Consider the following 26,495-nt stretch of genomic DNA (forward strand, 5'->3'; position numbering starts at 1 on the left):
GTAGCAAGGGTATTATTCCATGCAAATTTTTATTATAAAATGTGTAAAATATATTTCTTATAGTGACATGCAGCAAAGTAAAAATGAAAGCCACTTATCTTTAATAAGAAAGTTTTTTTTTTCTAGAATGAGGAAAAGCAGCTTTATTTAGAAAAAATAAAATCTGAGCTCCTTGATGACTGAACAAGACTCCTGCTCTGGGAGATTTGTACTCTTAGAGATTTCAAAGCCTGAAATTCAAGAAGAGTGCCCACTTTAGACTTTGAGGTTTCTGTGAGCAAATGACAGAGGAACTTAAAATCCATCACAGATCCTGTCTGGCAACTACTGCCACAGCCAGTTAAGCCTAGTAGTGCTCTTAAATTCTGTTTCCTCTGAAAGTATATCTTAAATGTATCTTGTCTCACATCTTGGAGAATTTCTTAATGGCTGCTTCCCCAGCCTTCTCTTGTAAAGAGCATAGTGCCTGAGCCAATGAGGTGCTACCATTCTGTTTCCATAGCAATAAAAGAAACAAACCTTCCCCTGCCATCTTCCAAGGACAAACCTCACAACTCAAGGTCCAAATCAAGAGTCTGAATGGAGGGGGAATTTCTCCTCTAGCTTGACGTTCATTGCAATATTGGAAGACTCAAACCAGATCGACTTTAGGAGGGAAATTCTTACTCATGCCAGGTCAGCCTTTGTAAAAGGCCTTTGACTGGATGCACTGGAAGCCTGTCTCTCTGCACCACACATACTGTGGATTTTCTGCTCTGGCATTTCAATCACTTGGAATGACCACTAAAGTTCCAAGTTCTGGAACCTCTGGATTTGACCTAAAATGAATTCGGACTTTGTGTTGATGCGACACAGCTTCTCTGTAACCTTGCGGTGTCTTTAAGACTCCCAACTTGGAGAGGAGCCACATGGGAAAAACAAGTCTTTGGGCAGTCCAAGGTAAGCTCTTTGGAAAGATGTTTTATATATTTTTTTCTTCTGGTTAATGCTAATCAGTAACCTTGCTGGAGGCTCAGCTGGCTCACTGGTGACTAAAGGATCACCAGTTGGCACATTCAGTCCACTGAGCTTCAGGTAAAGTCATCCAGAAGAGATGAAGGAAAGAAAAAGGATAAGGAAAAAGAATTCTAAATCACACACATACACACACACACCTATATTCCTAAAACCATACGAAGCCTGTCAAGCCACTGTGAATACAGTGGATCTATCTATGCTGATATGGAAATATCTATTAGATAATCTGTTACATAAAAAGAGCAAGGCATGGTGTAGTGTGTAAAATATTGCCCTCATTTGTGTAAAAAATTTTAAAGATTATAGAATATTTCTAGAAGCATACCCAAAAGGCTGTTAACAGTATTTTCCTCTTGGAAGAGTCCTGGAGGTAGAGGGCCAATGTTTAGCTCATATGCACGGATACTGAAATAGTGCCATACTGATTGTGCATACACATTGTCCAAACTCTTCAAATGCCCTCCTCACGTGACATCCTGGTGCCCCAACACCTCCTCTGGCACTCCCAGACCTACTCAGGATTCAGCAAGTAAGGGGTTAATGTCTGGCATGGGGACCGGAGAAGGGTCCTCCAGGTTCCAGCCCGTAGCCCATGACTATTCTGATTATTCAATAGATTTGTCTTCCCGGTTGTTAAATATTTTGAGTTTCATCCCCATAGGTGTTTGGAAGAAGACGACTTTAGCTTTTAAGGGCAAAAAAAAAAAAAAAAAAAAAAAAAAAAAAAAAAATCAAGTCATTGTTTATATTAGGGAAAAAAAAGAAACAACTGAATGTTCATAAATACAAAACAGGCTAAAAATGTAAATGAGTACATTCATAGAAATTTACACAATCATGGATGATATATATATAGAAATAACTCTCAGACTTGTTTTAAAAATTTGCCTGAAGTATAATTAAAATTATAGATTTGCTTTAAATTTTCTTTAAAATAATCTAGTGTTAGAGGAGTGGGCTGAGTATAGAGGAATGAGACTAGACACAGATCATTAATCACTGAAGCTAGGTGATGGAGTTCAATGTACTCTTTTCTCTACTTTTGTACTCCACAGTAAACTTAAGTTTAAAAATGATGACATATATATAGTTATTGACATTAAAAGAAGCTCATGACATTGTTGAAAAAAGCATATCTAGAATGTAAGTGGAGTTTGTTCTGGTTTGTGGAAAATTATATAAATCTGTTTCTTTAGACTAGAGAGAATTCTAGAAGACATTAACCAAAATATTTTCAGTGTTCATCTCTAGATGTTAGTACTTTGGATAATTTTTACTTCTTTAAGTTTTTCTCTATTTTGATTTTCTTTACAATAGCATATTTCAATTTAACACAGACACAAAAATAAATCTATTGTCCTACAAATTTAGAAATAAAACTTCTGTAAGCAAAATTCACATGAGGATACTGAGGCTCAGAGAGGTCACCGAGGTAGCAAGTTGCAAAGTTGGGGACAAACACAAGTCTGTCTGACTCCTAAGCACTTGCTCTTCCATACTAGCTGTCTCTGAAGTGAAGAGAAAGCCTGATAACAGGTCTTGCATAGAACTTTCTGTAAAATTGGCATAACAATAACTGATCCCTGATGTGGACCTGGTTCACAGTAAGCACCCAACTATGTCAAAGGTTAAAGTGCTTTCAAGTCAAGTCTACAGGGCAGCAAGGGGTAAGGTGATATTCTCTGCATAGTCAAGACCCTGTACCACCTCGACAGCTTCCAGAGTCTGCCACCTGTGCCTTGGGCCTTCCCTGGGTCCTTCCCAAGCTAAGTATTGTTGCTCTGACTCTGTATGATGTTTTCCCATTTCAGCGAAGGCCTCCTGACCCAGCAGCCAAGAGCACCCCTGATCTGCCATGTACCCCAACCCTCTCGTCTACTGCACCTGCTGGGACCCCTGGAACTTGGGACCACGGAAGCTAATCAAGACCCCTCAGCCACCAAGCAGGACCTCCCCAGCGAAGCCCAAGTGAGGATCCTCTGGGGCAGAGTAGGACCTGGGAGCTCAGGCTCCACTTGCAGCTTTGTTTCTCTCACAAGATTTCCAAAGCAGTCAACTTCTCAAAATCCCAAGAGGGCCAGAAAGCCCAGCTTTCCCCAGCTGCACTCTTGCCTGAGTGCAGTGTCCTGTCTGAGCTGAGTGTCCTTTTCAGCGAAGGAGTCTCAGCGTTAGTGCAGCAGGGAAAGGGCCCGTGGCAGCTGCCCCTCCACAGGGGACGAAGAGCTTTGGGAATGGGGGAGTGGGGAACGATCCATACTGAGAGCCCAGGAACCCCCGGGACCATGAGCAGGTGTCAAAGCCTTTGGCCTGAGGTTCCTCAAGACCATCCTGATTTTAAAGATTCCCATTGTCAGACCATGTATTCCAATTTGGGATCACTGTGAGATCTACCTTTTCTGGGAGTGCTAAACCAGGTTTCTGAATTTCCAAGTTTCTCTCCCTCATTATTTATTTTTCACTTTCAGGCTAACTCCTCTTCCTCCAGCTTCAAAAAAACAAAATTATGTCCAACCCCTAAAGAAACCTGTTGTCACCCCAAAGTAAGTATTTTTACATCCAGGGGGCAGGGGTGGTTCAAGTTCTGTGAATAAAATAATCTCCCTTCTTGGCCTTCCCAGCCTTTCCTGACTGGAGCTTACTGTTGCCAGGGATGTCAGAGAATGGCCAGAACCCACTGAGATTTCCCCCAAACCTCAAATCCTACACATGGGTTCTGTGGCCCTCTGTCCCCACAGCTTTCAAAGTCGCTTCAAAGGAGCTCTTAGCAGAAGAGCCCGGATACCCCTGTGCTGCCCTAGAAGGGCACATGCCCCATTCACATCCTAGGCAAAGAGTCTCCCATGGATTTATGGTGCTGACTCTCTCTTTTCCTGATTACTTTACTATATCTAAGGTTTTCTGTAGATTGCAGCTCTGTTTTTACTCACCCCTTAAATTCTTTATCCATATTTGTAAGCTTAGAAGTGTGACTTAATTTTAGGCCTTTGCATGAATCGTTGTATTCTATTTATTTGTAAAGTGTTTATTGAGCACTTATTATTTGCTAGACCTTGAGTCAGGGGCAGGGGGACAGCAGTGAGCACGGCAGAGTCTCTGCTCTCCTGGACTTGCATTCCAGTGGGCAGAGGCAGGGAGATAACCATAAACACATTCATCCATCCAAGGTCCCCAAACCCTATGCGGAAAAATAATGCAGGTATGGGGAAAAGAGGATGGTGAGGGTGGGGTTGCTATTTTACACAGAGATGTCAGGGTGATCCCTGTGTAAAGAGACAGCAGGAGTCACGCTGAAACCTGGGGCAAGCATTCCTGACAAAGGGAACAGCAAGTGCAGAGGACCTGAGTGGGAACTTGCTTGGCATGCCTGATTTTTTCATGGAAAGCAGAGGCCCATGTGTGTCAGGGGAGTGGAGGAAGTGAGGAGAGTGGTGGGAATGAGCTCAGAGAAGCAGCAGAGATGCTGAAGGTAGTTGGCAGAATAACAAGCCCCCTGAAGAGGCCCACAACCTAATCCCTGGAAACTGTAACTAAGTTCTGTTACTTGCTAAGGGGGGATTAAGACTGCAGATGGAATCATGTTGCTGATCAGCTGACCTTAAACTGAACAGATTATCGTGGGTTATCCAGGTGGCCGTAATGTAGGCGTAAAGGTCCTTACCTGTGAAGGAGGAAGTCACTGTGGGAGGAGACATGACCATAGAAGCAGAGGTTGGAGTGGTGCTGCTGTTGGCTTTGAAGACAGAGGATGAGGCCACGAGGAACAGGGCAGCTTCTAGGAGCTGGAAAAGGCAAGGAACCAGATTCTCCTGCAGAGCCTTCAGGAGGAACACAACCCTGCCAGCACTTTAATTTTAGCCCATTTCAGACTTTGACCTCCAGAACTATAACAAGTTGGTGTGGTTTTAAGCCATTAAACTTGTAGTAATGTGTAGTAGCAATAGTAGGAAACGCTTACAGTGAAGTGTGCTGGCCTCTGTAACGACGACTTTGGCTTTTACTCTGAAAGGGATGGTGTATTTGCTGCTAGGGCCACCACAACACAAAACCACAGACTGAGCGGCTTAAGCAACAGAGATGTATTGTCTCACAGCACAGTTCTGGAAGCTGGAAGTCCAAGATCAAGGTGCTGGCAGGGTTGGTTTCTGGTGAGGACTCTCCCCTTGGCTTGCAGATAGCAGCCAGCTTGCTGCCTCCTCTCATGGTCTTTCCTTTGCGCGTGCACATTCTTGGGCTTCTCTGTGTGTCCTGATCTCTCTTGCAAGGACACCAGTAAACTGGGATTAATGCCCACCCTAATAGCCTCATTTTAACTTAGTCGCCTCTTTAAAGGTTGTACCTCCAAATGCAGTTCCATTCTGAGATAGCAGGGGTTAGGGCTTCAATGTTTGAATTTGGGGTAGCACACAGTTTAGCCCATAATGGACAGGAAGCCATCAGAGGCTTCTGGGAAGAGTAACACGATCCAACTTGCATTTCTTGCCACCACATCAGAAGAAGCTAGTTTCTCTGACTCAACTCTTCCCACGTCCCAGCTAAGCTCCCTTATAAATACTCCTGTGACATTTGTGTACCCAATATTGTGCTCATGTTTCTGTACTTGAAAACGAAAATTAATTATAATCAGGGTTAACACCAGATCTCAGAATAGTAACACTTTGCTTATCCTGAATTCATTTAACTGGCATTTTCAGAGTCCCAGAACACCAACTTCTGGTGCAAACATGGAGAAAGGCAGTTGTGCAGACAACATAGATGTCACTGAAAACGTGTGCATTGAAGATTATGCACTGCGCTCATAGGAGGGCACTTGGGATCTTCACGCCAAATCTCTCGGCCCCTGTTTTAGCAATGGTTCTACAATTAGACTGGTGATGAGTCAATTTCCCACTTTTTTACTACCCACCATTTCATCACAATCTGTGTACCAATGTTCCCTGGACCTTTACATAGTCCCTATTTCCTGAAGTAGAACATTTTGAGAGCTGAAAGGGACCTCAGAGACTGTCCGGGTAATGTCACTTGTTACCGATGAGTGGCAAGAGCTGGGTACAGCTTCCAAGCTTGGAGCTTTTCTTTGCTCTCTGGTTGCTTTCTGATCATGCTTTTCTCTTGCAGAATGAAAATCTATTTAAGAAAACAAGAGGAGAGCAGTAAATTACCTTATGTGAGTAAAAACAGGATGAAGGCAGTGGGACTAACATTTATTGAGACCCACTGTATGCAGGCATGGACTTTTACACATACTTACCTCATTGAATCTGTGCAATGATCCTATGAGGAAGAGTTGTTAATTATTCAATTTAACATGCATCTGGTAAGTGGCAGAACCAGGACTTGAGGTCGGCTCCATCAGACCCCAGAGACAGCATTTAATTACCACCCCCTACCGCCTTGTGTAGGATGAGGAGAGTGTCCCAAGGAAACCAGATGGTGACCATCAGTCCAGGCCTGGGTATAGCTCCTGCCCCAATGTGGGAAACCCTCTGCTGCACTTGGGAACTCACAACGCTGGGGGAGGGACCATCGGGGCACCTGAGAGGAGAAGGGACAGGAAGGTGCTGTATAAAGAGATGGGGACCAAGGCCAGAAAAATCTTGACACCTGTCCGGGAGTTTGGATCTAATCTTTTTGGTGCCTGGGAGCCTTTCGGGGTCGGACACAGGCACAGGACTAGGTAAGACATTTTAGAAAACAAAAAACAAAAAAAACACCCTCTGGTGGGATATTATTTTACTACTTTCTGCTTTTATCTATTTTCCTTTTGCCTCCTCTGTCCCTGCCCCCAACTTACCTCCCTTAAACAAGGATCACTTAGTCCCTTAATGGTCAGGGAAAGAAAACAACAAAGATACACTAGCCCTCCAGGTGGAGAGGATGGTGAACTTGAGGGGAGCCAGACTGAAGGAGGAGAGGCCGGCGGGGAGGGGATCACCAGAGCCAAGGAGAGAGATGACCGCGGCCTGGGGCCGTGTCAGGGGCAGGGGTGCGGGAGAAGGGAGGATGGGGCTGAGCTACAGTTCGGAGAACAATGACGGGTCCAGGGTGCTGCGGAGTGTCCTGAACAGCTCTGGACGCCAGTCTCATCCTGGCCTGTGCTGCCTGGCAGCCCTGCCCAGATGAATGACTTGGTATCTAATGTGGGATGCAGAAGGAACTGACTAAAATGTTTTTGGGGTTGTTTTGTTTTATTTGCAACTTAGCTAGGCAGTTTCTCATGTTATTTTGGTTTTTCCTCACAAAAGCCCTTTGAGGAAGAGTTATTATACTCATTCTCTGACAAAGAAACTAAGGCACGGAGATGTTGAATAACTATGGTTGGCGGCAGAGCCAGGATTCAAACGCAGGCCCATCTATTCTAAACCTTGAGCAACTTCCACACTGTGGGGCCGCCTCCTGGCCCTTGGCCACGAAGGAGAGCACAGAGGAGGACCGGGCTCAGAGGCAGAGCGGGGAGTGGGGGTCAATGGATGGGCTTTGCATTTGTTGCCTTTGAGAGGCCTGTGGTGACACACAAGAGCCAGCTGAGTCCTGCAAGTGGATTTCAGGAGAGAAACCTGGGGGAGGAAGGAGAGCGAGTGGTAACTGGGGAGGGCGCAGGGCCTTGGGCCCTGGAATCCCGCCTTATGGGCCTGTTTTTGAGATGTGAGTAGGGCACTAGCAGGAGACTGGAGCAGCCTCAGCACCCAAGTCTGCAATGTTACCTGACCTCCCACCTTCATGCTCAGGAAGTTTTCAACGTGTCTCCTGGCTACACACTCCTTCGGAATAGGGAGCAGATTTCTGTCAGCCTGGGAGACGAGATGTTTGATCGGAAAAAGCAATCGGAATCAGAGAACATGGACAAAGTCAAAATGTCCAGGTAATGCCCTTGGACCCACGTCTAGCTCCTCAGACCCAGCCCCGCCTGCCCTGTCTTGGCTGAGGGCCAGCCCACCGTGTCCCTTCCCTGCTCCACCCTGCGCTGGCTCCTCTCCCCACCCACCTCTTGGCTCCAAGCCCATTGGAGTCAGGATGACGGACCAGTCAGTCAGCTGAGCTGTAAAACAATTGGGGTGGTGTAACTCATACTAAAGGAAAGTAGTTGTTCCTGGAGGGGATGAATAGATAAAATATTTATAAAATAGTCTGCATTTGGAAGTGAGAACTAAGAAGAAAGTCGGAATTTCTGGGAGGCCCGAGTCTGCATCTCTTCTTTGTTATGTCCAAAGATGCCACTCAATCTATGCCTCTGAGAGACAGAGGATTCCTGCCTGACTCCACCCGGCCACGCATGGCCATCCCCTCGGTCATTCCAGCCCCACTCTCTCCATCCTCCGGGGCTATGTAAAGTCGGTCCCCACAGCCGTCTCATTCTACCTCCTAAATCTCTCTTTTGTATCTTCTCTTTCCCCACCTCCTCCAACATCCTCTCTCTTGTTTTCTCACCCTCTTGGATCAAGGACCTCATCTCTGCTGCCCTGCCCCTTGTTTACTCCAGATGTCACAGAGGCTTCAGACCCAGAAACACAAAAATCCGTAGTCTACTCTGAAAGCCACACTCTTGAATCAACCTCTTCGACCCATTCCTGGCCCCTTCCTTGTTTCGGATTCACTGTCAGCATCAATCCTACTCCTTGACCTCATTTCCTAATCCTCCATTTCAACTGTCTTTACCGAGTCAAGATCAAAGCCTAATAGGTTCCTGACATAGTCCTCTCTCCCTTCTCTTCAGTGGGTCACCAAACCACCCCTGCTCACTCTGGCGAGCTTACCCAAAAGGGCTGCCTCTGAGGCTCAACCACCCTACTGCCAAATTCCTTCTCCCCCTCCACCCCCACCCCCAGGATGACGGAGCAGGTGCAGAGCAAAGCCTTGCTCAGGGAGGGGCCTGCCTGGCCAGGCATGGGAGCTGTGTGGGTGATAGATTACTCGTCCCTAGGACGGATATCGTTGCGGACCTAGAAGAACAAATCTCAGAACTGACAGTGATAATAGAACAAATGAACAGAGACCATCATGCTGCCCAAAAATTGGTGAGTGATACTCGATTTGGCCGGCATCTCTATAAGAAGGAGAGAGACCAGTAGTTTCAGATCACCCACTGGGTTCCCGGCAAGAGGCCACGCACTCAGTCATGGGAACCAGGTTGTCCAGGGGACAGGTGTGAAGATCAGACCATGGTCACCCAGGAGTAGCTCTCTGACTCCATCCTCATCCGTAACTTCAAGAACTCAAGTCCCTCCTCGAGGCCTAACTCAGCTCCGGGAGTCCTCGGGGCGCCTCCGGCATGTTCAGTACCACTGTCTGCCCCACACTTGGGGCGCCAGCCATTTCCAGGGGGGCCTGCTGTGGTCTTTGTGCTGCATTAAATTTCAGACATTGCTGAGGCTCTTGCTAATGGCACCAGCATGACCAATACTTCCAATTTTGCTCAAAAGCTGCCCAGAAGCCTCCAGTACCTACTCCCCATTGCTGTTTTAACTGCCCGAATCCCCTCTTCAGAATCTACTGATTTCAGTTTGCACTCTGTGTTTCCCTGGGATGTGGGTGACACTTCTTTTAGATTTTACCATCTGTTTTATCATGGTTTCTTCTTCCTCACTCCAAGCAGAGGTGCCTGGTGGCACGGGCTGGAGTGATAAACCGGAGATGCTCAAGTCCCCTCCCTACCCCACCCCCCGCCCTTGCCTGCTTTTATTGAAACTCACGTTTGAAGGTTGACTTCCCCAGTGTGTCTGAATCCTGCGGTGACCTAGCATGTGACTCACACTGAGACCTTCCCTACTGGTGATTCGTTACTGTATTTATCTGAAAACCCTGCCAGGTTTATAGCCTCCTTCTACAGAGAGGAAATGGAGGCTCAGGAAGTTAAACTGCATGAGATCACTCAACTCATCAGTGGTGGGTTATTGGACAAAACACACACTTAGACTCACTGAAGCCTCCGCCCTGCTGAAGACATATTTAGATTACTTCCATGGAGGGACCTCAGAGTGTGATCTTTAAAATTCTCCCACCTGTGAACACCCCAAAGTGTCATGTGACCCTGGGGAAGGGAGGAGTGCTGGCTGCCACTGTGTAGTCAGAGAGGGACAAGGACAAGCCCTGAACCCTTGTCTCAGCTGGAAGTGTCCGTTCTTCCTGAGACACTGGCCAGAGGATCCGACGAGTTAGAAGGGAGGGCCGCTGGGAATGAGCATATCCCATCTGCTGGAACGTGGCCATTCTGCCAATGAGGATTTATTAACACTGGGTTGTAAGTTCAGTGAAGGCAGAGTCTGAGTCTTAGGCCTCTTTGACTCTTCCATTTCAAGCCTTTTGCACAATTAATGTTTGCTCAATTGAATTATGTATCCAAGAAGCCAAAGGCCGTGATCTTACAAAGAGACTACAGTCAGCCAAAGAGACCAGACCTGCCCACAAAACAATGCAAGGGATGCTTTCCATGCACCAACATTATGAATTGATTATGTACCAGACAACATAGAGCAAGGCAAGAATTGTTCTGCTCTGTCAGTAACGATGACACTGCAGAACACAGACAGGAGGGGCGTGGGGAGTGGGGCGCCCCATGAATGGAGAAGGCTTCTCAGAAGGTGCAGGTTGGAGGGGAAGTGGGGTCCCCAGTGCTCTCTCATTAATGCTGGCCTCCTTTCCAGCTCGCTAATGAAAGGGATCTCCACTGTGCTGAGATGCAGCAGAACTTTGAAAGCAAGAAGAGGTATGCTTTCTGGCATATGCCAGTGTGTGCTGGAAGTGTGTCCCTGTGTGCTGGAAGCCCTAAGGCTCCTGCATCCCAGCAGGATTTCAGCTCACTGGGATTTCAGGAGGTGCCAAAGGGAGGTGCGTGGCAAGGGGAGGGGAGGTGAGAGACATTCTTTGGAGAGCAGAATGGTTTGATGTGAGGCCACTGAAATCTAGCACAGAGAAGATTATTCTTGGTTTTGCACTTTCCCATCCAATTATTTCATTTCAATTATAATCTCCCTTTCGGCTGAATGCTGAGAAGGGCCAGTTTTTGGTTCTCTACGAGATTTCTGTGGTAAATGTTGTTCTCAGCCCAGTCTCTCCCTACCCTGCTCCTCTTCCTCATTCTCTTCCTCTTCTCACCTCTCCTGTCCCTGGCTGCTAGGTCAGGGCCTGGGGAAAATGGGAAGAAGGTATGGGAGGGGCAGGAGCCAGGGCTGCAGAGACAAACCAAGGGGGAGAGAAGGAGGTGTGAGTGTGTCGGTGTGAGTGAGGAAACCCACGAAGTTCCCTTCCACACCCTTGCTGGGCACCGGAGCAGCCTCAGCAGTCCTGCTGGAGAGAAGTCCTCCTGGTTGTCACAGACTTGCTTTTTAAATTTTTTAAAAATTAATTAACTTATTTACTGTATTAAATGACTTTTTTTAAAGCAATTTTAGGTTCACAGTAAAATAGAGTCAAGTACAGAGAATTCCTACATACCCCTCACCCCACACCTGCACCACCTACATCATCACTGACATCCCACACCAGCCCAGGGCATCTGTTACAATCAGTAAACTTAACGCTGATACACCTTTATCCCCCGAAGTCCACAGTTTACGTAAAGGTTCACTCTTGGCACTGTACATTCTATGAATTTTGACAAATGTTTAGTGACGTGTATCCGCCATTATGATGTCATACAGAATAGTTGTACTGTGCTAAAAATCCTCTGGGCTCTGCCTAGTCCTCCCTCCCTCCCTCCCTACTGATCCCTGGCAGCCACTGATCTTTTGACTGTCTCCATAGCTGTGCTTTTTCCAGAATGTCATATAGTTGGAATCATACAGCCTGTATCCTTTTCAGACTAACTTCTTACACTTATTAATATGTATTTAAGGTTCTTCCATGTCTTTTCCTGGCTTGATAGTTCATATAACCTTTTATTTTAACACTCTTTTTGAACACTGCCATCTTTTGCCTCCTGGAATGGAGGCTGGAGGGACCCTGGACTCTAAAATTATCCTGGGTGCCACTGCAGCCCACAGTTTTCCAAGAGCACTATATGCAAAGACTGTGCTGTTGGAGGGAGTCTGTGGCCCCTGCCAGCTCCATTCAGAATGGTGGATAGTGAAACCAGGGGTCTTCTCACCCTTTTCTGGATGGATGCCAGGTGAATGTGGAAGAAGTGAGAGCCACGCAGCCTGCCCACCAGCTTCCCGTGTGAGGGAGAAGAGGTGGGATCAGGTGAACCTTCCACTGGTGACTGTAGCCTTCTCCTGGGATTCCACAGGGAGCTTGAGGAGGCTCACGCAGCACAGCTCAGTGAGCTGGAGGAAAATTACAAAGCAGCCTTGAAAGCAGAGAAGCTGGCTGCCAAGGATAAACTCGGTACGCTTGGGACATGGGAGAATGACCCTGGTGAAGGGGCAGAGGCTGACCATGTGGGTCTAGGGCCAGGAATTCCCACAGCCACAGGTGGACTCTGGCTAGGCTTTTGAGGTTTCCTTCTAAAGCCCAGGAAGAGGGAGTGGTTGAGAATGAAACTGAAAAAAAGGCGAACTATGTCAACCAAAGTCCTCCCTACTCCCAGAAAGGAAAGGCTTGCAGCCAAATGTCGGAATCTGAGGAAGTCCCTCCATCTCCTTGAGCCTCAGTTTCCCCATCTGGGAATCGAAGACAATAATACCTGCCTTTGTCAGAGTGATAAGAGTGTGAGGGCACTTTTTGAAGTATATTTAAAAGTTCTACAAATGTAATACTGTTGCATTTTAGCAAGTTTCCTCACCTGTAGAGTGATGGTGTTTCATTAAATTCTGATACAGGAAAAAGTGGGAGCGGGGGGAGCTCCAGAGGACGGCCGTGTCCCAGGTCTGGGATGAGTTGAGTCCCTGGGATGTGCCCCCCATCAAGTGAGGGTCCTTGGCTTTATGCAGGAGAGAATTCAAGAGTGATCAGAATGAGGTATTATTTCTTACACAATTGGATGGCTATAACCAAAAAACAGACAATCACAAATGATAGCAAGAATGTGGAGAAATCAAAACTCTCAAACATTTCTGTGGGAGTGAAAAATTGTGGAACCACTTTGTAAAATAATCTGGTAGTTCCTCAAATGTTTAAACATAGAGTTACCACATGATCTAGCAATTCTACTCCTAGGTGTATACCCAAGAGAAATTAAACATATGTCCACACAAAAACTTGTACATGAATATTGATAGCAGTATTATTCATAGTCATAAGGTGAAATCAACCTAAATTCATCAGCTGATGGATGGATAAATAAAATGCAGTATATGCCTACAGTGGAACATTGTTTAGCCATAAAAGGAATAAACACTGACATATGCTAAAAAAAAAAAAACAGTGAGCCACAGTTGAGTAAAAGTAGATTTATTTAGAGAGATGTACCCGGGGGCTGGGGAGGGGGTGGTTGCTTAAAGTAAAGGTGGACACACACTCCATAGACAGAGAGCAGGCCGTGTTGGAAGGCAACAGAGAGACCGCTAGTTGCTAATTTTCATATGCTAACAAGTGAGAGGATTATTCGAACTACTTTGGGGAAGGGGCAGGGATTCCCAAGAATTGGGCCACCGCCCCTCTCTTTGACCTTTCATGGTTGTGTCAAGGTGCTTGTGTGTCATTCACCATGCTAGTACATTACAATGTGTATAACGTAGCTCAAGGCCCACTGGAGGGCGAATCTCCCGCCATCTTGGGCCTCAGGGACTGTTGGGAATTGGCTTTTCCACCATCCTGGTGCTAAATGCTGTGTCATTCTTTTAATGGCTGTGTCCTGCCCTCTTCCCTCCTGTCTCATAACTGACACACTGTGATTTGTATGGCCTTATAAACCATAAGGGTGGTGTGCGTGATTTATCCCATAAATAGTGCTGCCCTTGGGAAGGGCAAAGTGTGTATCTTTCAGAATTCTGAGTGTATAGACTAATCTCCACGGGGAGAAGGAGAAATTCTATAACCTTCTCCCTTTCTTTTCTCTTATATTTTTAAAAGACGGTATTTGTACCTTGCTGGTTTTCCAGTTCTCTAAAGAGAACATATATTGTTTTCAAAACCAATTCACACTAGGAAATGTTATTTAAAAAAGAGAGAAGTAGGTACATCCTCCAAGGTTTTGCTTCTCTTTTTCCCTCAAATATAGGTTTGCCCCCAGGGATTCGTTCTCAGCCTCCTTGGTGTGCATCAGGATCACCTGAGAAGAATATTATCGGCAGGTTCTGGGCCTCACCTCTCAGACCTCAGTAGGTTTAGGGTGGGGTCCAGGCATCTGAATTTCTAATAAGCTTCTGGAGTGATTGTGGAGGCACACCATAGTTTCACCACATAGGGGAGGAGTTTGAGGTGGAGAAGGTGTGCGGGAAAGCTCACATTGGAGCTTGAAAACTTGCATTTCTGGGGAATAATGATGACCTTGTTGTTTTCCTTTTGTCCAGAGGAGATGGGAAAGGAATATAAGTACTTGAAGAACATGTTTCATGTATATCAGGTGAGATTCAGAGCTCCGTGGTGAATTATGAGAGTAAGAGAAGCAAGGCTCATTCCTGGCTGATGACGCAGAGATGCATCTAGACCTCTTGCCCAGAAAATAATTTCCTGAAATTCCCAGCATCCTTGAACCTAAGTGGCACTCAGTGCACCCAGGGAGAAGAGTGAACCTGGGGACTGACATGGGGTCTGTGCAGGACAAGATGGTCACCTGGACCCTAAAAAAGCCCATTGAAAAATATGTTTGTGATTATAAAAGTAATAACTGCTCATTTTTTTTTAATGGAAATTCAAAAACCAAAAGCAGCAACAACAAAAAGAATGAACTATAATCACCCCTGTGGTAACAACCACTGTTAATGTTGCTTTGTAACATCTTTGATTTTAGTGGAGTACTGAGTCAAAGCAAATAAACATTTTTAAGGCCTTTGATGAATCTGGCCAAATTGTCATCAAAAAAGACTATCACTCTGTGCTGCTCCCACAAGCAGAGAGTGAGGTGCCCTAGCCATCTCAGAACATAGCCCATTCATTTAATCAGCTAACTTGATGGAAGCCCAGGGAACCAAAGCTAGGGCATGGTTTCCTCCTAGCGGGTGAGAGAGTGGGAGACAGGAAGTGGACGAGGGGAGCGCTGGGACAGCAAGCCCCCTTCCTGTGGTGACCAACTGGTCCTGGTTTGCCAGGGACTTCACATTGACAATCTGGAGTCCCAGGGAAACAACATAGTCCCAGGCAAACAAGGACAGTTGATCACCCATCAAAGGAGGAAACCAAGTTAGGCACCAGCACCACCTCTGAAATTCTATTTACCACTCACAGTTTCAGTTTTGAGCTTTTATTCAAAACTCATTTTTCAAGATGCACCTTGATATACTCAGGGAAAACATCACAGAGCAGAGCCTAAGAGAAGCATTGATTGACGAGCGGGTGAGCTGCCCCAATTTCCTAGGTTTAATTTGTGATTTTAACAAATTACTTTGTGTTCGCTTCAACCTGGGCCTCTCCAGAGACGGTGAGCTCTATGGAAACTGACCTGCCCACCAATCTTGAAAAGGATGAGAACCTCTACCTAAATGGCCACAATTACAGATGAGCACTGGCGCCCAGGCACTGTGTGAAGCCTGCTGCTAACCTGAGAAGGAAGTAGGGTCAGGGTCCTGAGACCTTCCTGGCAGCCTCCGGGCCCTGAGACTTCCCCTCCTGATGTCCCCGTCTCATGAGGTCTGAGCCAACCAATGGGACTACCATCAGGTTAGGCTTATTTAACCCTAACCACAGAGGGAGTTAGGTCTGCTGAAGAAAAATGAACCCTCGGAAAAACGTCCCATTCTTTTCTAAGTGTTCAAATTAATGACTAGGTAGAATTACTAGAGACAGTATATAAATATATAAATATATACGGTATTTTGACAAAGCATTTGGTAAGAAATTTCATGGTACAAAAATAAGAAAATGCAGACCAAGTGGAAGCACAATTAAGGGCATTTCTTGCACATATAAACCTAACAGAGTGCTAATTAATTGCTCAATATCAACTTAAGAATCACTTCTAGTGGAGTGAACCAGAAGTTTGACTTGGCATTGTTCCATAAAACACTTTCATCAATGACTTGAAAGAAAATATAGTGGGTATAATTATTCAAAAAAAATTAAAAACTAGTCATTTCCCGTGTTTCCTCCCGTGCTATGATGAGTGATTCCTGTTTCAGAGGGAGCTGCCATGTGAATCTGCAGCATGGGGAACGCTGCCTGTCTGCAAAGGAAGCCCAGTTCCAGGGGGGCAAACACCAGGCAGAGTTTGCCTGTGATCTTTAGGTTCCACAGGCTCGCGGGTGGGTTGGGCTGGAATTGACTCCCACCAGTCACCATATGGGGACCCCTGGCAAGTGTCCCAGCTGAGGGAAGCTATAAAGCTGAGCCTCGGGTCTGGAAGGCAGGGGTGCAGCCTTTCAGGATGCTTTTCCTCATGGTACTTTGCGCCTCCACAGGACAGCATTTATGATGAGCTGGAGGACAAGTGGTCAAAGAAGAAGGCAGAATGGGAGAAGGATGAGAAGCTGGAGAGGGAAAAGATCCTGCTATGGCAAAGTGAGTACAGGAACTTTGGACTTCTTGATGACAGGTGCACAAAAAACCTGGCATTAAGTTCGGTCTCAGCTTGAAGAAGGCAGCCTTGGAGTCACTATGGGTGATAAGCCGCATGGCTGGACTCCTGAATGGAGGGTGTCTGGAGTCTTCAAGACAGTGCAACAAGGGTGGAGTCTTTTCTGGGGTCTCAGCCTTGGTGAGCATCAGAATGACCTGAGAAGCATGTTATATCGGCAGATACTGGGCCTCGCTTCTGAGACCTCAGTAGGTTTAGGGTAGGATCCAGGCATCTGAATTTCTAATAAGCCTCCAGAGTGAGTATAGCGAAGTGAGCCCCCTGAGGACCTAAGCCGCACCTTCTAGAACTCACTGGTGGCTGGAACAAGCTTGGGGACATATGTAGGAGTGCAGACTTGTTATCTGAATACAGGTGACCTCAAAGTTCCAGGAGAAATAGCTCTTGAATTTGTTTCAAATATTCACTTGTTGGGGGAAGGACAACACAATTCATTATACTGAGAGTCTCTATATTCCCATGCCCTACTCTAAGGGAGCCAAGTTTCATATATAATATATATTTTAATTGAGATATAGTTGACATGTAAGATTGTATACATGTAAAGTGTACAACATGTTGATTTGATACATTCATATATTGCCATATATTTTTAATATTTCCAACACTTAGCAAAGAGCATGGATCATCCAGAATGCTCAACAGGAGAGCCTCCTACCCACCCTGCTTCTTCATAAATGGAAAAAAGAGGGAGAAATTTATGGAGACTCTGCTCCCTGACTTAGAGGACCAGTTGAGGTAGACGTGGGGCTATGTAAACCTATTCCCACATCCTCAACCAACCCAATTCAGATCAGAGTTAGTTGATTTTAACAAATTACTCATGTAAATGCAGGTACTCCCTGGGAAATTTCATCTTCAAGGCCATTCCCACTCTGGACTACCAGAAGGGAACATGAAGACCCTGGAGTCAAGGGTGGGCAATGGAACATGGAGCTGCTCCTGTTTGAGGCTTTACCTGGAATCCTGGTGTAGAGCAGCCTGGCTCCTCCCCTAGACTCCCAGCTACTCCTACAACACTCATCCCATGTTGCCAAAGTCTACATTAAGTTGCTACAAACTTAGTTTGGAAGACCAGACTTTAGCTGCTCATGATGTAGCTCAGTCCAGACATAATCTTGTGAGCCCAGGGGTTGCCTCCCTATCCATCTCCAGCACTGTGATGTGGAAGGAGAAATTTGTGTGAGCCCCTAACCCCTCCTTCCTCCTGTTTAGAATTGGGGCTCTGCTGGCAGGTTCCTTCACCCTCCACTGAAGCCTATCTCTACCCCAAGGCTACGTACAGAATGAATTTTATTAGTGGAAAAGTCACGTTAGCCGAGAGCCGTATTTTAAGATAAGGATACATAAGAAAACATAGGGGTTACTTCAGCAGAGGGAATGGACAAATAGTAAGCAATGGATCTGACCTAAACTGCACAAAAAGAACCAGAGGCATTAGAGGTAAATCCCATATGGCTGATATAATTGGGGACCACTGCCATGTTCACCTCACTCTCAAGCATCTCCAGGTGGCATCAGAGGCCAAACATCAGGCTGAAAGGACCTTGAGTTTGACCCAGTATGGAATTTTTGTTATCTTCAAGTATTCTGGTTGTCTTTCTGCATCTGTTTTTCCCACATTTAAACATATATGTGATTTCCTTACCTCCACAGAATATAGGATAACCAAAAAGTTTGAGTTAGAGTCCAAAGAAGAGAAGAAGAAAATAAATGCTATGCTTGAGAACTTATGTCGGGAGAAGGAGGTAACTCAACCCAAAGCACATCAGTGGTTGAATGTGCAGTCTGGGTGGGACGTGCGATTCCCAGGTGTGCCTCTGTAATTACACAAGCTTTTTGGCTTTATGGGATAGTCCTCCTTTCCCAGCTTCTCGGGAAATATATACAAGTAGACTGTCAGTCTTGCTGTCCTTTATCTAAACAGTCTTACCATAGAGTTATTGGAATGAAAATTGTAATTAACAAGAAATAATAGAATCCTAATATACACAGAACCTGAAATTCCCTATTCTGCCAGAAACTGTCTCTGAATGTCCGTCTCATCCTTGACCATAACTGAAGAGAAAGGGCATTGTTGCAAACTAAAGAAAGCAAATTTGGTCATGTACAACTCACGTTTGATGAGTTTTGACAAACTCATCACTTTTTTGGTTCCCACAGCCATGGATTACTTTTGCTTGTTTTTAAATTTCATGTAAATGGAATCATACAGTATATGCTCTTTTGTGTACAGTTTCTTTTCCCTCAATGTATACTTTCTGTGAAATTCATCCCTTCATTATTCACACCAGTAATTTCTTCCTTTTTTATTGCACAGTAGGATTTCTTTTCAGGAGTATCACAGAATGTATTGACCATTTTTCTGTTTTGGGAGGCTTTGGTTGTTTCTTTTTTTTTTTTTTTTTTTTGGCTTTTACAAATATAGCTTCTATAAACACCCTTGTACAACTATTTTTGTAGATATATGCTTTCACTTATCTTTGGAATATACCTAGATGTGCTATGACTGGGCTCTAGGGTCGGTATGGGTTTAACCTTACAAGAAATTACCAAGATATTTTTCACTGTAGTTGTACCATTTTACTCCTGCATCCTAAATGTATGAGAATTCCAATTGTTCTGAATCATCAACAACTAGTATTACCAGCCTTTTAATTTTGGACATTCCAGTGGGTATGAGGTGCTATTTCATTACCATTTTAGTTTTCCTGATGACTAATTATGTCAGGCAATTTTCCATCTTCTTATTGGACCATTTTTACATCTTCTTTTGTGAAGTTTTGGTTCAAGTCTTGCTATTTAAAGAGAACTTGGGTTGTTCATCTTTTATTATTGCTACATAGGAGTTCTTTTGTACTATGACAGGTTCTTCATCAGACAGATATGTTGCAAATTCTGTCTCCCAGCCTGTGATTTGCCTTTTCACTTTGCTCATGCTGTCTTGCTACATGTAGAAGTTTTTGATTTTGATGAAAATCAGTTATCAATTTTTTTCTTTTATGGTTACAGCGTTTTGTGCACTCTGTGAAATTATTGCCCATTCCAAGGACATGGAGATGTATTTTTTAAAAAGCTTTATAACTTTAGCTTTTATGATTCTATAATCGATTTTGAATAATTTTTGTGTATGGAGTGAGATAAAGGTCATAGGTCATCTTTTTCCATATGGATATTCCTTGTTCCAGAATGACTTGTTGAAAACCATTTTCTCCTCTATTCAGTTGCCTTGGTGTCTTTGTTGTATTTGAGGGGGCAAGGGGTGGACTCTCTATTCTGTTCCATTCAACAGTTTGTCTATATTTAGGTCAACAATACAATGTTTTCATTATTGCAGCTTGAAATCAGGAAGTAAAAATCTTCCAGCTTTGCTTTTTCAAGATTATTTCAGCTCTTTGATACCATTTGTAGTTCTATATAAATTTTAGAATTATCTTGTCAAAAAAGCCTGCTGGCATTTTGAGTGGGGTTGCACTGAATATAAAGTTCAGCCTGTGGAGAATTGGATATTTAACAGTATTTGATCTATACACTAACAAGAAAAGCCTTTCATGAAAATATGATTTCTTTTAACATTTCTCAATGCACTTAGGTTGCACATGAGTAACATTTTCATTATGTAACTTCAGCATGTCATGTCATTAGTTTATAATGTGTGCTTCATTAACCCACCATCTAAACACTGGTGAATATTACATTATATTCCTGAATCCTATTCTGGCTTTCTTAATTTTCTGAAAGAAGTGCCAGAACTCTAGTGTTGATCTTTTCCCCAAAAAAATATTTTTAGGAGCTGTTGAAACAACATGAAAGGGACACCTTGCAATTAGAGGAGCTGAGAAAGACCAAAGAGGTAAGCTTTTTCATTTGTCCTGTGGAATTAGCATCTTACAAATATCTTACTAGAATGATACACTCTCAAAAAGTGGAATCTATGATAATTTTCCTGAATCAATTAAAAAATGGAAGACCTAAAGTTGAGTTTGCTAGATTCAATAAGTCAAAAGGGATTTTAGAACTATCTGAAAAACAAAGCCATTGTTGTTTATTTAGAGCCAGATCTGAACAAATGTATGAACAATATACTGTATGATCTCAAATGCATTCCATTTCTAGTGAGGCTCAAACCACAAAGGGGCCTTGAATAATAAAATGCTGGATTCTTCCTTTTAAGCTCTGAAATGTACAATACTGCTGCCTGGGAACACTGACTCCAAACCTTTCCTATGATACTGCAATGGTTCATCAACCCATGTTGATACATCATTTTTAACTGACGTCCATAGTTTAGCTTGGGGCTCACTCTTTGTGTTATACATCCCATAGGTTTTGTCACATACATCATGCCATGTATCTTTCATTGCAGTATCACATAGAACAGTTTCTCTGCCCTAAAAATCCACTATCCTCCACCTATTCATCCCTTGCTTCCCTTCCCAACTCTTGGCAACTACTGGTCTTTTTTACAGTCTCTGTGGTTTTGCCCTTTCCAGAATGTCATATAGTTGGAATCCATACTAGATATTTAAGAAATACTTGTTTAATGAATGGATGATTGTTGACTGTTGTGACAACCCAGGTGAGCTCTGGTGAGGGCTGGCTCTGGGGCAGTGACCGTGAGGCTGGAGGATACATACAAGTGAGATTCAGAGGAGGAAGAATTAACAGGACATAGTGACTGAATGGTGTGGAAGAAGGAGTATCTTAAGTTGATGCTTTAGATTCTAATCCAGGTGCCCCGGAGAAGAGAATAAATAGGTAGACATCATCACGATGTCCTGAAACGATTTCTTCTTACACAGGTCATGGAGGAAGAGTTGCACGCTCAAGCTCTTATCCTAGAATCACTTAACACAACCCTCTACCAAACCCAGTTGGAACTCCAGAGAGAGGTGAGTCCTGGCTGGGGTGGGGACGGAAGTTGAAAGGAGGAACCAGGTCTCTGTGCAGCTCTGCCATATTGCTCTGCTCTGGATGACTCTAATTTGGGAAGGATGGTTATTCAAATGTACATGTCTTTCAGAAAGCTCTGGTTGGAAATCTGGAGAAAACATTCCAGACCAAGCTTGCTGAAGCTGAAGAAAAGTTTAAATACACAATACAGAACCTGACCGAAGAAAACATTCATCTAAGGTATGAATGATGCTGCTCAGAAAGACAAGGCTGAGTTATCTTTAGGAATTGAGAGGAGTTGGGTGAGGAGTAGGTGACAATGAACCTAGGTATGCCCTCGTGCAGTCAGGGCACTTTCAGGAGGGAGACCTTCGCTGTGAGCCTGGCCACGGAAGTTACCCACTGCAGTCCGTTCACTCAAAGTGGTGCTGGGAGTGTGTCTAGGCTCCTCTCCCTTTCCTATCTTAGTTTTTGTGCAAAATGACACTTGAGATTTACCTGACAGTCTGTGAGTTTATTCAGTTTTATGACTGAGGATTATTTTAAAATCCAAGACCTTAAGCCTTATGATCTTCTACTATGGGCTTTATGCCTTGAAGGGCTTCTTTGCTTATAGGGAAGAGGTATTGCGGGGTCTATCTGAATCTTGATAAGAGGTGCACTGTGAATTTTGCCAATATCAGTTGGAGGTTGTGCCCTTAAGGAGGATGGTAGCTGATTCAACAGAGACAAATGATCAGTGTTTCCAGAATCAGTTCTAGTGCCGTGAGAGGCAGAGTAAATCAAAGATGTCACAGGGTCACTTAATTCACTCGGTTGGCTGCTTTGATGACTGCTGTCAAATTCTAGAATTATTTCCCTCTTTTTGGGAGAAAAAAAACTGGCATGATACTTCTCTAAGAATCTACACCTTAATAAATGGGTAGGGGCAGAGGAACTAAGGAGAAAAGGGTGTCCATATCTCAAAGAACTCAAACAAAAAGGAATAGGTTCAGAGACAGGAACCTCTTGAGGTTCATTATGGATCCCTGCTATTTGACTGTTTTAGTGCTCTGAGGCAGGGGCTATTTTATAGTAATGGGGTTGAGCACTGAGAGTGTACCTCCGATGCCAGTTAGAACTGGAAGAGATTCATCCCCAATCTGGAGAAATGTTTCTCCAAGCCAATTAAGAGGGAGGATTGGAAAGAGTCCCATCATTGAGAATTGGGGGGATGTTGGAAAGGCTGGTTAAAGGGCTAGAGATGCCTGATGCACTTAAATTTGTAACAATCTCTTTCCCAATGCCCTGGCTCTTTATAATATTTGGAAGAAGTAGGAGCATCCTTGTCTTGTTGAGGACACTTCATCTTCTGGAGTTGAAGATGAAGAATTTTGGCATTCTTCCTTCTAGGTGACTCATCTAGAGTGTGAGAGAGCTGGTTTGCCAGATTAACTAAATTTCTGAGTGGACGTAGTTTCCCATCCCATCCTGCTTCTTTTTATAGAAGGGAAACGTCCCAGATCAGCTCATTCATAAACATAGAGTTAAAAGCTACCTGGGTGGAATCAACCTCTTTAGGAAAGCCAAACTTTTCTTTAAAAACAATCTGAAGTCAATTGTAACAGTCATGAACAGGTTCATCAGATCTTTGTGTGCAAGCCCGACTTTTGTTCCAATCGTCTTTGGAAATGCCCTAGGAATTGCTCAGTGAAGTCGCCTCATGGTTGCTTGAGCCATATAATAAGTTAGCTGGCCAGTCTCCTGACTGCAATTTTAGAGACCTTTCAGGATTTTCCTAATTAGCTTTTCATCTAATGCTGAACCTGGCCCTCACCAACAAGCATAGGAACCAGCTGATATCAGTCAGAGAAACCATGTTGGTAACTTTGAATGATGGTAGTAAATTCCTCAGCAAGTCTGTGAGGATCTTTGGCTACTTTGAGAAAATCTTTGACTGTGACTCGCAGTTCAGCTTTAGTCCAAGAAGTATGAGAAATTAAGGATCTGGATCCTCAGAAGGCTTAATTTTAAAGGGACAGGTTCTGCCAAGTTTAGAGGAAAAGGGAGTGGGGAGGGTTTCAGATAGAAGGGGAAGTTCAGTGAAGGAATTAGCACAGCAGAACTGAGGGTAGGGAGGAAGTGGAGGCAGCGTAGAAGGGAAGGAGGAAGCTGGTGCTAGAGGCAGAGTCTGCCTACAGGAAGCCAAGGGAGACTCTCAAGATGGTGCCAGAGGCGAAGCCCGAAACAAGGGAGCTGAGGAAGAAGAGCCTGGGCCCTCAGGAGCCAGTGTATCTTTGATCACTTGTTTGCCTCAGTGAACCTCAAAATCTTATTTTGCAGAGAGGCAATTTTAGACTCCTGATAGCATTCGGAAGCCTCAAAATATCAATCAAAATAAACATTCCACTCAGTTTTGGAAATTTCTGAGATACTGTGGTCCAATTTGGTTTTAAGAAAGTTAAGTTTGGGATTTCAAAAGTTCTCCATAATGGCCATTATGATCCTAACTTGCCTTTGTTGGGTTAGTCCATTTAGTTGGAAGTGCACTTGTGGAAGGACCACAGTTTTTAAATATAAAATTTGTTGGAGTCCCTGTAAGCAGGGAAGGGGGGCACCAACAAAATATTTAGGTAACTGGTGTCCCATTTCTCAGAGGTTTTTCTGTAAATGAATAATTTTTAAATAGCTCAGTTAACAGCTCAATTCAAACAGCTTGAGACTCAAACAGCCTACAAGCTAATACCAGCCAGTTCTCAAGAAACAGACTGATCCAAAATGAGCCAGACCAGAGGGTTTTCAGCCAGTTTCCAGAGGACAGCCCCTATTCCAAAGGAATGAGCCGACAGCTAAATCGACAGTTTCAGTGAAGCAGCTCCTATTCCCAAAGGAATGAACTGACAGCTTCTCAGCCAGCTTCAGTTGAAACAGTCTAATCTCAAAATGAGATCAATTTACACATAGAACAGGCCTTAACCAGAAAGACAAAACCTTAAACAGATTCTGAATAAAGCCTGGAGAGCTTCAAATGCAAAGAGGGCATGAACTCAGATCCAGGGGAAAGATGTACCTTCAAACTCCCGGGTCATCGAGAACAGCAGTGAACTCAGTGGGCTCAATTGTGGGCACCAAACCTGTTGCTCACCAGCCCCAGAGCTATCTGGGATCTCCTCTGGTCCCCATATGAGCCACCAAAATGGTGACCTAAAACAAATAGACTGCCAGTGACTTCTCCAGCAAAGATGGGTTTACTTGGGATCAGTAAAGAATTGCAATTGGGGATCTGCAACCATGGTGAGCCACATGCAAGTTCCCTATGGCAAGAGGAGAAGAACCCTTTTATAGAGGGGAGAAGGAAGTGGGGAGAGCTATAGTAAACAAAGAGTCCAGGGCTCTCCATTGGCTAAATTCTTACCAGGAAAGGAGTCCTTCTTCTTCCTGTTGGGCTCTGCCATCTTCACGGGACGAGAGTGCCCCCTCTTCTGATCTCCCTACTCTGTTTAATTGAGGTTTCTGCTTATTAATTTTTTTACAAGGGATTTAGGTGTCAGTGGTTTACCCTTAGATGCAGCTGCATTTGGTTCCTGTGAAAATCAACTTCAGGTCAGAAATTAGACTCTTACATGAAGATGCATCTTAAACCATTAAAATAAATTTTGGTCAATACTTTAACAAAGGGAAGTTATTCGTTGTGTTAATTTAGTAGAAAATTCTTCATATGAGGGAATTTGGTAATCCAGCTATCATATCTCACTAAATTCAAAACCACTGCAAACAATGAATGAGACTCCCCTCTAACCCAGTGAAGGAATGAAACCACATTTCTCTGTCCCCGCACATATTCTATCCCTCTTTCAACCTTTTGAGTATATAAAGATACATCTCTTTTTTTTTTTTTTTTGGTCTTTTTTTTTTTTATAGACAAAGGATAATTGCCAAAAATGAAGAAATTTATGATGAACGATCTGGGAAGTTGACCTCTATTACTATGCAGGACGGTATTTCTGACACTTTAGAAGATGCTAGCAACAAAACACAAGAACCATAAGCAGAAAAGTTGGATCTCTACCACCAGAGAGGGTAGGAACCCCATCTTGGTAGGCTTAAGAACTCCTGTGAGATTTTCTGGAGAAACGCATATGATGTATTTAGTTCTTGGTTTGCCTTGATTCTACTTGTGTCTTTTCACAATTTTTTTTCTTCTGAGTGCTTGGGAATGTTTGATTTCTCAACTCAGTTACATAAACTTTCATGACTCTTCATTGAAAAGTGATTTCCTCTACAGCTAGAGCTGAGCTTTCTCTCAGCGTTGTACTGTTTTGTCTTCCACCTTTACATATTTCATTATGAAGACACTGATCTGAAGAATGTCCTTTTATTAAATTTTGACTATATTTTGGGGTGCACTTTTGTCTCCCTAGAACATTTAGCTAGCAAGAAAGAGACTTTATTCATTTGATTCCCCCAAACTTTTTCTCTCTTATATGTGTCCCCACTCCCCTATCTCTCAGTCATGTTCCCTAACCTATGATTTGGGAAGAATTTCTGATACTTCCTGCTACCTTCACCAGAAATCGAATGCCCACAAGGCAGACAACATAAACAAGTGAGGTAGGCTGGACATAAGAAAACACAATCACACAAGCACAGTGATAAATGGTCATTAGTAGCAGCTTCAGTGGAGGGGATTGGGCAGGATGGGGTGGGGGCCTGCAAGGTGGGGGAAGGGTTATGGGGTTTGGGTGAACTCATTCCATTGTTGCCAAACAGGAACATGGCCTAAATGTGGTCAGATATTCTGATTTTTTTTTTTAAAAGCATTTTGGTTTTTATGTGACATCTCCCAATTTTTAAATATGGACAAGAGATATTTAAGAAGTACAACCGTGTGAGCCAACGTCAGGAGGCTCAAGGAGAACCCATCTGTGATCCCGATGCCTTCTACCTGTAAGATTCCATCAGCAAAAAACAAAAACAAAACAAACAAAAACAATCTCCAAGG

At 44.1% G+C, this 26,495-nt stretch overlaps 1 protein-coding gene across 1 annotated transcript; it reads left to right on the top strand.

The window, feature by feature from the left end:
* Positions 1-524: 524 nt before the first annotated feature.
* FLACC1 (flagellum associated containing coiled-coil domains 1) lies at positions 525-26,427 on the top strand. The gene is made up of 15 exons (XM_010971923.3): positions 525-939; positions 2,829-2,985; positions 3,483-3,557; positions 6,133-6,181; positions 7,743-7,876; positions 8,936-9,029; positions 10,656-10,717; positions 12,239-12,336; positions 14,403-14,455; positions 16,446-16,545; positions 18,278-18,369; positions 20,412-20,474; positions 21,424-21,513; positions 21,645-21,754; positions 25,415-26,427. Exons 2-15 carry the CDS (start codon positions 2,873-2,875, stop codon positions 25,539-25,541), a joined length of 1,260 nt encoding a protein of 419 aa, XP_010970225.1. The 5' UTR covers positions 525-939; positions 2,829-2,872; the 3' UTR covers positions 25,542-26,427.
* The last annotated feature ends 68 nt before the right edge of the window (positions 26,428-26,495 follow it).

Source organism: Camelus bactrianus, chromosome 5 (genome assembly GCF_048773025.1).
Source record: "Camelus bactrianus isolate YW-2024 breed Bactrian camel chromosome 5, ASM4877302v1, whole genome shotgun sequence".
Taxonomy (NCBI): Eukaryota; Metazoa; Chordata; class Mammalia; order Artiodactyla; family Camelidae; genus Camelus; species Camelus bactrianus.

Coding starts and splice junctions, on each gene's coding strand:
- FLACC1 (XM_010971923.3), top strand. CDS start 2,873: ATGTACCCCAACCCTCTCGTCTACTGCACCTGCTGGGACCCCTGGAAC. Junction 2,986..3,482: donor ACCTCCCCAGCGAAGCCCAA/GTGAGGATCCTC, acceptor TTTCACTTTCAG/GCTAACTCCTCTTCCTCCAG. Junction 16,546..18,277: donor AAAGATCCTGCTATGGCAAA/GTGAGTACAGGA, acceptor TTACCTCCACAG/AATATAGGATAACCAAAAAG.